This window comes from Scatophagus argus, chromosome 2, assembly GCF_020382885.2.
Source record: "Scatophagus argus isolate fScaArg1 chromosome 2, fScaArg1.pri, whole genome shotgun sequence".
In the NCBI taxonomy this organism is placed as follows: domain Eukaryota; kingdom Metazoa; phylum Chordata; class Actinopteri; family Scatophagidae; genus Scatophagus; species Scatophagus argus.
Genome location: NC_058494.1, coordinates 19,432,210 through 19,443,552, shown reverse-complemented (window position 1 = coordinate 19,443,552; position 11,343 = coordinate 19,432,210). Strand labels below are relative to the sequence as shown.

The following is an 11,343-nucleotide window of genomic DNA, read 5'->3' as shown; positions in this document are numbered from 1 at the left end:
TGTCCCATTGCATTTACTAGTGTGACAGCGTGCTTTGATACAAAATATACCTAAATTTAAGTATGGCGATGCAACTTGTGTGATCCAGCTTTAAAAAGTATGGATATTCAGCGCCATCAAGTGGTCAAACAAGCTTTGTGCCTTATACTTAAGGTAGAGCAGACATAAGTAATGGAAAAGGGAATTCTAACATCCAATGTAATGAAAAGTCTTCAATTTGAAAACCATAACAGAAACACATCTGGTCATGTTTTTGTTGCTCTGATGAAAATCAAGAGTCACATATGGAAAAAATACGATACAGACTGATTCATTAAATGTGATTCTAAACAATGAGCTTCTCTTAGCCAAGTATTTGATTGTGAGAAGAAGTATTCAGACACTTTACTTAAATAAAAAAGCATCAGAATATACCTTAAGTGCTAAAGTTACAAGATGTTTACTTTTCATGGAAGAAGGGCCCATTTCAGATTCATATAGCCTATATTTTATTACTGAGTTATGACTAGTTCGTTGTTGCAGGTGGTAGAGATGATGCTAGTTTTAACTACTTCATACTGCTGGTTAGCTTACTCTATAATAATAGGCCTATACATCATCATTAAACTGGAAACTCTCAGATAAATGAAACTTCTGCATTCAATTAAATGACATTATTAAACAGCTGAAATGTTTATTGATTGTCATTCAAAAAAAAAAAATAAAATAAAACCCAAAACAACAACTTTAGAGAACTGAACTTTAAGGAACTAAATTCTGATCTTAATGAATCAACAAAAACAATCTCAAAGTAGTCCAATCATTAAAAGCTGTAAATTCAAACCATTAATTTAAGAAAACGTTTAATATGTATTTACTGATGTGGTATGTGGTTTTGAGGAATTCATGTAAAAATCATGTCAACGTCAATATGAATATCACAGAAACTATAGATCTAGAATTAACAAAACATAGAGGCACTTGTAAAAGAGTGTCAGGTTGTAGGTTTCACTACAGCACTTCATTCAGACCAGCTAGAGAGACTTGTTCTACAATGTTACTTGAGTAGGTCCACGGTATTTGAGTAAATTGTAGGATACTTGCCATAGTTACAGTCAAACTCTGCTTGTTGTCATAGCAACCACAGACCCAAACACAGAGATTATGTAACTTCTGTATTCATCTAAATACTGTGTTTCACATTATCAAACAGTTAGAGGGTTTATTGATTTTCATAAAGAGTTAAAAAAAAAACAACCGTAGAGAAAAGTTTTAACGGAAAATTAGAAGTTTGGGTAACTGAATTCTGATCTTTACGAATAAACAAAAACAACCCCAAACCAGTCCAGTCTTTACAAGGTGGAAAGTCAAAACGGTTCATTTGAGAAAGCATTTCATTAAAAACTTGCCCCCCCCTGGATATTTCGGCAAAGCAAAATGTTTTCCACGAGAGGTGTTTCCATCCTTTGCTGCGACGCCATGACTTCTAATGTAATCTGAGTCCCGCACAAATAGGATCGAGAGTTTTTGTGGAGGAACAGCTCGAGAACAAGATGGCTGTCCTGGGGCGAGAAAAGTACCTTTCTCACTTCATATAAACACGGCATTTTGATGCGACCGTCAGTTTCATGGAGATAATAGCTTGTTAGGTAACAACTTTAAAAGCTTTAAAGGCATCTGTTTATAACGACGGAAATTGTTTTTGAGACGGATTGGAAGATCGCTTGATGTTTTCACAAGGAAAGTTTTCTTAACGGTTTGATGAGAGTGAAAGCAACTGACGCTGGCTTCGAGGAGCAGGACACCGTTGTTTAAATGTCTCTGCTGTGACCTTCAAATACAGCGTTACGAATTATTTCTCTAGATTGTTCAGTTATTTGGCCATTTTCCCAGTCTGCCTGCTTTGGTTTGTAGGCGTTTCTTGAGTATCTGTGAAGCCCGAAATGCTCCAGCCGTTATAAACTTTTATAGGAGGTTTTTGCGTTTTTTACACAACGTCTAACTTTTTCAGATGCCCCGCACCCGATAAAAGACATCCAACTGGACCATGAGTTCGTCCCGAGTCAGACCGCAGCAGCTACCGCAGAGCCAGGCTGGCAGGTTGCCCCACAGGCTTGACTCAAGCGAAGGAATAGAGATGGAGAACATCCAGCATCAAGACGTGGGTCTCGGGGGAGTGATAGGCACCCCGTCCCCTCCGTCGAGACAAGCATGGAGTCGGGATAACCCGGGGTTTGAGCCTGAAGAGGAGATTATGGAAGCCGACTGGCCTCCAGCGAGTCCCGGGAGGAGGTCGGCGTCCACGGCCTCCAGCAGCAGCTGCAGCAGCGGCCTGGGCAGCTACCCCGGCGGGGGCAGCAGCACCCACATCTCCCGAGGAGGACTCTACCCGACCCCGACTGTGGATGTCCAGCAGCAGGACCGACATGAGCAGCGCAGCTGTATGAAGCAAATACTCCAAAAAATCAGAAGTTAGTCAGTCTCTTTGTGCTCATGACGGAATATTTCATAGATAAAGTGGTAGTTACGGTTCAGTCCTGTGACATTTATCAGGAATTACAAAGCAGATTTGTATTTGGTGATGTCACTCATTTAAAGTCTTTATTTTTACTACTCTTTAACCCATCATGATTGAAATCGACAATTAAACAACAAAATAACATGAGATATCAAATAGAGAACTGAAGTGACATTAATAGGACCATAATAAAATTGGTAAAACAAATCCCTGTAAAATGAAGGAGACAGTCCAGTTAATCAAGATAACTGGACTGGATAATGTTCTGGAAGTGGACAATAATTTTTATCAAAATGGGGTCTGTGGTCTAATATTTATATTATAGTCAATGCACTCCCAATCTTTCCAGCTCCATAGCTAATGCTGAACATATTGCAGCTTTAAGTTTGACCCCAACATTTATGTTCTCTTGTCCCTCTGCATACATACTGTGCATATGCTGATGGCGTCCTCTTGAAATACTGCTTTTCTCTGCAGTTCTGTGGGGGACAGAGCTGATGGAGGACAGTGACAGCAGTCGAGAAAGGTACCTCAGGAACGTACTGAGGGAGATGCTCACATATATCACATTCCTCGTCACTATTTGTATCTGTAAGTAAACACTGATATACAAAAATGACGTATTGCATATTTGTGCATACGTTTTTGGCAGCATATCCTTCAGAAATCACTTGTTTGTTTTAAGCGAGTACTAGAGTTTTCAGTCTCTTTTTAAAAAACAAAATTTTACAGGAATCAGATTTCTCTTTCTCATTTTCCATTGAAACTGATGAATGTTTAGACAATCCTTACTCAGTTGGGCTGCCGACATATAAAGTGAGTAACTAACTATTGGAAAAGTGCTACTGGCGCCTCATGATGTTCATTAAACTGGCTCCCAGTCCTATTCTATATGCCAATTTTAATCAGGTTTTTGGAGTATGTAGTGTTTTCACACTGAAAATATGTCAGCAGAATTGCTAAAAAAAAAGTTTCTCATACTGGATCAACTATGTTTATGTACACAAATTGTTCATGGTGGTGTGACAGCTCCAGAAAGATTAGGAAACAAAACAAGTCTTATTATTCAATTATTTTTTTCTCTGTGAAGTCTAAAGCAATGGTATTCTGTACCTGTTGCATAATTACAGTACAATAAAGTACCAATTTCTCTGAGAGTACCTACAAAAAAGTATACTACCATAATTAGTAGTACCCAAACAATTTGGTTATCAGCAAAAACATTTATGTTTGCATGGTTTAGGGAACATGCCCAAAATATGTACCTCATAACATAAAGTAAATGCTTGTGTCCTGAACGCTTTTCCTGGACTGAAAAGAACTAATTATTGATCTAATTATTGCTATTAATTATTGAAGTGACTCATAAAATGCAGTTTAACGTATGCAGGTCTGGGCATCTTTCTTCTAGCTGAAAAGTTATTTTCCAAGCCCATAATATTTGCTTAATGGTCTAATCTCTGACACATGTCAGTGGGCTTAAGATATAAGCATGCATGAATTTGATAGTCGCCTTTTGGGATGGTAAACAAATTGATGCAAAGCCCACATTTAAATTGTGTGTGATGAGAAAAGTGAATGGGGAAGTTTCTCTGCTCTCTTTTTGCTGCAATGAAAAATGCCAAACTGTGGTTTAGGGTGGATCAGGAAATGACTTCCTGGCAGACTGGATCAAGGCATATTCTGCCAGGCAGAGCTTGACTATTAAACGCATTTTCCAGAGCTACCCTCTGATGAATACTGGAAGCTACAGATAATATTAATGCATAGATGAAACAAAATTAAGTTTAATCTAATTTTGAGTTTATTCTTGTGCTCATCATGCCTTTACTGGGTCATGGATGGAAACATAAATGTTGATTGTGTTAATTTTGACTCCTGTTTGGTATTCTATGTTTTAACAAGGGCTTGTTATGTGCTAATATTACTTATGTTAAATTGTGATTTGCTTTGCAGTGACCTATGGGATGGTGAGTGCCAATATGTACTACTATACCAAAGTCATGTCTCAGCTTTTCCTGGACACACCGTTGTCTGCCGGGGACCCTTCCACTTTTAGAGGCCTCTCAACTATGGAAGATTTTTGGAAGGTGAAGTGAAAAATTAATCTTTGTTTTGCTTCTCATCTTTGGTCAGACTGACTGAAATGTCTGTGTTTTTTGTCATCAAGGTAGGAAGCCCCTGCACACATAGGTTAAATGCAAGTATTTAAAGGTTGGACATTTAGGAAAAATACACTTATTCGTTTTGTTGCCGTGAGCTGGGTGAGAAAATCGAAACCACTCTTATATCTGTATTTTAAATATAAGCCCATATCCAGCAGGCTGTTACCTTAACTTAGCATAAAGACTGTAAAAGATGAAACAGCCAGTCTGGTTCTCCTAAAAGGTAACAAAATCCACCTATCATCACCCAGTTTGTGAGCTTCAAAACAGGTAGGGTGGATTTCTCTTGGCATTAGTTACATATTTACTGGGCAGACATGAGAGTAGTATTGACCCTGTAACAAGAAAGTAATTACCCAAAAATGTCAAACTACTATTATAATTAAAAAAAAGCTTAATAAGCAAAAGTTTGGGAATCTCAGAATTTATAATGCCATGAAATAGAATACATTGGTGATTTTTCATGCAGGCATACTTGGGAAATGCCTCCCTCTGGCCTCTACTGGATCATAATCCTGACTGTTCTACCCTCGTAGTTCACAGAGGGACCTTTCCTCAATGGCATGTACTGGGAGGTGTGGTACAACAACAAGAGCCTGCCAGAGAATCAGAGTCTCATCTACTATGAGAACCTCCTCCTGGGGGTGCCGCGGCTCCGGCAGGTCAAAGTCCGCAATGAGTCCTGTTCCGTCCACGAAGATCTGAGAGACGAGGTTCAGGAATGCTACAACATGTACACTCCAGCGAATGAGGACACCACCTCCTTTGGCCCGAAGAATGGAACTGCGTAAGTCCATAAGGAGCCTACAGCTGTTATATTTGTATTATACCAACAAATGCCCATATCCTAAGTCATTTCTCTCTGGTGTCTCTCAGGTGGGTCTACACCACAGAGAGTGAGATGAATGGGAGTAGTTATTGGGGTCAGGTATCAAAATACGGAGGCGGTGGATACTACCAAGACCTGTCTCGTACGAAAGAGGAGTCAGCGATCCAACTACAGTTTCTCAAAGACCACTTGTGGCTGGACAGAGGCACCAGAGCTGTGTTTCTTGACTTTTCCGTCTACAACGGGAACATTAACCTCTTCTGCATCGCCAGGTAAAAATTATTAGTCCATACAGGGAGAGAGACAGAGGCAAAATGGACAATGTTATCTAGGGCCGTGACTAATGATTATTTCTTTCTTTCAGATTTATTGTTTGAAACAATATATATACAATACAATACAATATACAACAATATACAATACAATATAGTATATAACAATATATATATATATATATATATATGTATGTATGGTTTTTTTCCCTCGTTCCTCATTACTCTCAAATTTGTTGGTAATTTTTCACTTATTCTTCGATTGATCTGTTGAAAAAACATTGGAAAATAGTGAAAAAGAAAAGGTGAAAGCTTAACATTACTTTTCCATTTGATGAACGTTTCTACATACAAATATATTAAATTTATAACCATATGATACAGTGAAAAGGCACAAATCCCCACTCTGGAGAACCAGAAGCAGCGAATGTTTTGATAGTTTGTCTTGATAAGTGTGATTATACATTGATTAAACGTTGATTGATAATCAACTTTGCTGTTAAATCGATTAATCTAACTACTACTTGTAGCTACCATTGTATGAATATTAACAATCAGTGTAATTTGATATATTTGTCAGGTTGTTGGTGGAGTTCCCTGCCACTGGTGGGGTGGTGACCTCCTGGCAGTTCCAAACCGTGCGTCTGATACGATATGTGTCCAGCTGGGACTACTTTGTTGGTCTGTGCGAAGTAGCATTCTGCCTATTCATCCTTTACTACATTGTGGAGGAAGTACTGGAGATCCGTATCCACCGCCTGCATTACTTCAAGAGCCTGTGGAACTGTCTCGATGTTCTCATTGTTGTGGTGTGTATTGAAGCCATACTGAGGATTATTAAAGTCATTTCAACGAGATTGACTGAGTTTGTTGTTTACTCTCTCTGCTCTTTTCTCAGCTGAGTGCTGTTGCTATTATCATGAACATAACCAGAACGGCCATGGTTGGCAATCTTCTCAAAAGCCTACTGGAGAACCATACTGCTCACCCCAGCTTTGAGTCTTTGGCCAACCTGCAGGTCCAGTTCAACAACGTTGCTGCAATCATTGTCTTTTTTTCCTGGGTCAAGGTAATAATCTTTTTCCCTTTCCCACACATGATCAGTACAAAATTACTGCAGTGGAACTTAAAGATTCATAATTTTTTTTCTTTGATTTTCTCAGCTTTTTAAGTTCATTAACTTCAATAAGACCATGAGTCAGCTCTCCAGCACCATGTCTCGCTGCGCCAAGGACCTTGTGGGTTTTGCCATCATGTTCTTCATCATCTTCCTGGCGTATGCCCAGCTAGCCTACTTGGTGTTTGGAACCCAAGTCAACGATTTCAGCACTTTCCAAGCCAGCATGTGAGAGCATTCAAAGTATAGTCTACAAATGTACAAACAACTCTAACAACTGACGTTTCATGTGGTTTAAAAATGTTTTGCTCTGTGTGTAGTTTCACCCAGTTTCGAATCATTCTCGGAGACTTTGAGTTCTCAGAAATAGAGGAGGCGAATCCAGTCTTCGGACCGATCTACTTTACAACCTTTGTATTCTTCATTTTCTTTATTCTCATGGTGAGTAGGAAAGTCAAGCCTGTTGGGTTGGAGTATTAAGTTTGTTCATGTTTACATATGCCCCTCACTGAATACTTTTTATTTTCTGTGCAGAACATGTTCCTGGCAATCATCAATGACACATACTCTGAGGTGAAGGCTGACATGTCCCAGCAAAGGTCTGAAATGGAAATGACTGACCTCATCAAGAAGGTACCGAACGACATGTTTCATTTATTTTGGCTTGCTAGATTTCTATTAAATCAACACTCGTCGCCGTTCCAGTAATGAGCTAAGGGAGTGTATAGCTTTTCTCCAGAAGCTAATCCATGTTTTGTAATTTTTGGTTCTGGCTGTATTTTCTTAGAGATCCAGATACTTGAAAAATGTTATGAGAAAAGATATTAGAAAATTTCAAAGAATATTAAAAATGTCAGGTTTTCTCCCATGAAAGGTGTTTGTGGAGTGCCTTTGTGCCTGATCTTTCAGGTAGCACACCAAAATAATGATAAAATTTGTCAGCTCCAAATCTTGTGGTGCATACGTAGTGGCTTCATTTAGGTAGCATCTCATCTTGTGAACATGCCAGTTTATGTTTGCAGGAGTGTAGTTTATTTACCTCCTTAGACTGTAATAAACCATGTCTTATGCATGCTATTTTTTGCCACGCCTGGGCTAAACAAAACAAACATACGAGATAAATCTTCACCCATCTCAAATCTTTGCTGAGCCATAGTAGGGATGCAGAGTGTAGAGGAGAAGGCAGAAATACAACATTGGCTGTAACGGAAAATAATTGCACTGAGGAGCAATGGTGGAGCTATAATATACTCTTTGTACTATATGTTCTGGGGATCCATAGTGACATATTAATGAATAATCACAGTATGTTTTTCTTTATGCAACTGACTTGCTCAGGTAAGTCCAAATGTAATTTCTCTCTCATAGGGTTGTAACAAAGCTTTGTTGAAGTTGAGACTGAAGAAGACGGCAGTAGATGACATCTCTGACAGTTTGCGTCAGGCCGGGGGCAAACTAAACTTTGATGTGCTCCGCCAGGATCTTAAAGGGTGAACAAAACCGCAAAGGATCCTAAAAGCTATGAACTGTTATGATGTTGTTTCAGTGTTTTTGTTTGTAAATATCAGCCTGTGCTGACTATGTTTTGTTTGTTCTTTGTTCAGAAAGGGCCACACAGATGCAGAGATTCAGGCCATTTTTGCCAAATATGATCAAGATGGTGACCAGGAGCTGACAGAGCATGAACACCAGCAAATGAGAGACGACCTGGAGAAAGAGAGAGTGAGTGATGATGCCAACAGTTTCTTCCATTTGTTAAACAAAAGCTGATGGTTTTAGCTGTTGATCCTGATAGTAGTGTCAGATGTTCAGTGTGTTTCTGCTCGTATGCCAGGAGGACTTGGATCTGGAACGCAATTCACTGACTAGACCCAGCAGTGGTCGGAGCTTCCCTCGCACCCAGGACGACTCGGAGGAGGATGATGACGAGGATAGCGGCCACAGCTCTCGTCGTCGTGGCAGCAGCTCAGGGGGTGTCTCATATGAAGAGTTTCAAGTGTACGCAGCCTTTATTATTGATATTCTATAACTTACGTGCAGATTAATCAGTGATGGCCATAATCATAGATGCGCTTTTTGACTAAAGTCAAGTTTATACCGATTCTCGGTGGTTGTGAAGTTTGGTGACACTGAAGTATGGGTGAAGCTGAGGGTGCATGAAAACTAAAATACATTTTAGACTACAACATTGTTTGGTATGTAAAAATACAGAAAATTGTGTAAAATTCCCATCACGTTTTCACATATGTCAATTTGGCATCCTCAGATTGCTTGTTTGTCTGTTGAGCTGTCCAGCAATCAAAGTTATTAAAAATGTATTATCAACTAAAAAGAGCAAATTTTCAGTCATAATATTGGCACGGCGATATTACTTTGAGGTCCCCCTTTAAACAAACAAACAAACAAACAAAAACAACAACAACACTCTCTGTTTCTCAGGCTGGTAAGACGCGTGGACAGGATGGAGCACTCAATTGGCAGCATAGTGTCCAAGATAGATGCTGTGATTGTGAAGCTGGAAGCCATGGAGAGAGCTAAACTCAAAAGGAGAGATGTGCTGGGGAGACTGCTGGATGGAGTTATGGAGGTGAGCTGCAGTGGATACACAGTGCCTTTACATGCTATAATGAATATATTTATATTATCAACCGATCATATTTATATTATCAAATGGGTAATCTGTATGTGGAAGGGGTGGCTCATAGTGAACAATCTACAGTTAACAGTTAACAGACAGACACAGTTAGCAACTAGCTGGTAAATGTAATTGAGCATTTAGCAGCTAAAGAGACAGATATTTATCTGAATAATTGGGAAGTGACCTGAAACAGAGCTAAAAAAAGACAGGGAATTTTGTTTTGGACTTGATATTCATGAAGTAGTCAGAAATCTGACTCCAAGTAAAGTAATAATGCAACTGATTACAAGTTTTCAGTATAACCTTGAAAGGTTACCACATTTACAGCCTGTCTCTGCTGCTCCATGTGGCCAAAATGTGTCATTGCAGGCTGAATTAACTAGGTTACAGCCACAGCTACAGCTTTCTGCAATAATCTGACTTCCTAAATGTCTTACAGGAAAAACACAAAAATTTCCTTAGCAAGTTTCATCCTGCAGCTTGCCATGTAAGGATTTTTTACGTTTATGTATGGGCACAAAAAAGACTTCAGGCAGGGAAACTATCACAGTGGAAAGAGTGACAGAATGAAGTGAGAGAAAATTATGCTTAGCCATGCATTCTTGCATTCAAAATTAGAGTCTGACTAAAACCAAGATGCAAATGACATGGCCTCTGTGAGATACTGCTGAACATTTGGCCCATTTGTAAACTTGCAAGCCCTCTGATGCGCACGCACATAAACTTTGCCACAGTGCATGTTGTCATATATCCTGTGTAACCTTGTTTCCTATGTGCATGTAAACACATACAAGTTAATCTGTTTTTGTCTGTCAGGATGAACGTCTTGGACGGGACACAGACGCCCACAGGGAGCAGATGGAGAGGCTGGTGAGGGAGGAACTGGAGCGCTGGGAATCTGATGATATGGTCTCACAGGTCAGCCACCCACAGCCAGCCACTCCTGTCGGCCCCCGGCCCCGTCCGTCCTCCGCCTTGTCCACCGACGGCCTTGACACAATCACAAATGGGAGTAGCCATGTGTGAGGACTTGGCCTGGTGAAGAATATTCCACTCTGGCAAGAAACTGTCTATTGGAAATTTCCTGGCAGCGTTACAAGTAAATGAAGACGTGGGACCATTTTTGCAGAACAAAACGAGATATCTTATTGAAGCTGTTTAAACTTTTTGACGGTATTACAGAGGAGGTGACAGAACTACATGCACTTCCCTTCAAATACTTAAATGCACTGAAAGCGAATGAGGCTCTCCAGAGACTTCTGAAAGTATTTCCCAGAGCTTTTATCAAATATTTCTTTAAACAGGATGGTTAAGGGAAGCAAAAATGTGTGGAAGGGGGTGGAGAATAACGAAGGATTTACAGCACAGTATTACATCATTCACAGTATACGCCTGCCTTGAAGCATACTCAGTTGTACTCAGAATACACAGCGTATGATTTTAGTGTTACATGAGAAATATGCTCCACCTGCTTTTGATTATCCACATGTTTTACACAAATACCAAAAGGTGTTTCTATGACTGTTAATTTTGCTGATTATTTTTTCATCGTTATAATATACAGTAGATACAAGTGTGGCACATTCTGTCATATTTACTCATCTTCTGTACATCAATGAAGCTTCAAATTAAGTAGCTTTACATTTTATGATACATATTGTAACTTATAACAAACTTCGATTTGGAGTGCATCTAGTGTTCATGGGAAACCCATGCATTTATTATTTTTTCCCTGTGCCTTACTTTTTTTTTTTTTTTTTTTACAATCTATTCCTTTTTTAATCTGTTATGACAAAATAAAGTGTTATTAAAATAAAACTTTGTT

General features: G+C 39.3%; 1 protein-coding gene across 4 annotated transcripts; it reads left to right on the top strand.

Annotated features, from left to right (window-relative positions):
- Positions 1 to 1,403: 1,403 nt before the first annotated feature.
- On the top strand, positions 1,404 to 11,334 carry pkd2 (polycystic kidney disease 2). Of its 4 annotated transcripts, none has more exons than XM_046416268.1 (16): positions 1,405 to 1,555; positions 1,991 to 2,450; positions 2,975 to 3,088; positions 4,454 to 4,587; positions 5,199 to 5,449; positions 5,539 to 5,763; positions 6,344 to 6,572; positions 6,662 to 6,832; positions 6,927 to 7,108; positions 7,201 to 7,321; positions 7,415 to 7,513; positions 8,249 to 8,370; positions 8,485 to 8,602; positions 8,715 to 8,878; positions 9,320 to 9,467; positions 10,335 to 11,334. In XM_046416268.1, exons 2-16 carry the CDS (start codon positions 2,027 to 2,029, stop codon positions 10,542 to 10,544), a joined length of 2,712 nt encoding a protein of 903 aa, XP_046272224.1. In that variant the 5' UTR covers positions 1,405 to 1,555; positions 1,991 to 2,026; the 3' UTR covers positions 10,545 to 11,334. The 4 variants fall into 4 exon arrangements, with proteins under 4 accessions (XP_046272234.1, XP_046272224.1, XP_046272214.1 ...); XM_046416258.1 differs by having other exon boundaries at positions 1,406 to 1,628; XM_046416278.1 differs by having other exon boundaries at positions 1,404 to 2,450; positions 8,718 to 8,878.
- Positions 11,335 to 11,343: the final 9 nt, after the last annotated feature.

What these genes read in the sequence shown, in the direction of transcription:
- pkd2 (XM_046416268.1), top strand. Translation starts at nt 2,027, where the DNA reads ATGAGTTCGTCCCGAGTCAGACCGCAGCAGCTACCGCAGAGCCAGGCT. An exon ending in AATACTCCAAAAAATCAGAA is followed by an intron (nt 2,451 to 2,974) that starts GTTAGTCAGTCT and finishes TTTTCTCTGCAG; the next exon opens with TTCTGTGGGGGACAGAGCTG. An exon ending in TGCTGGATGGAGTTATGGAG is followed by an intron (nt 9,468 to 10,334) that starts GTGAGCTGCAGT and finishes TTTGTCTGTCAG; the next exon opens with GATGAACGTCTTGGACGGGA.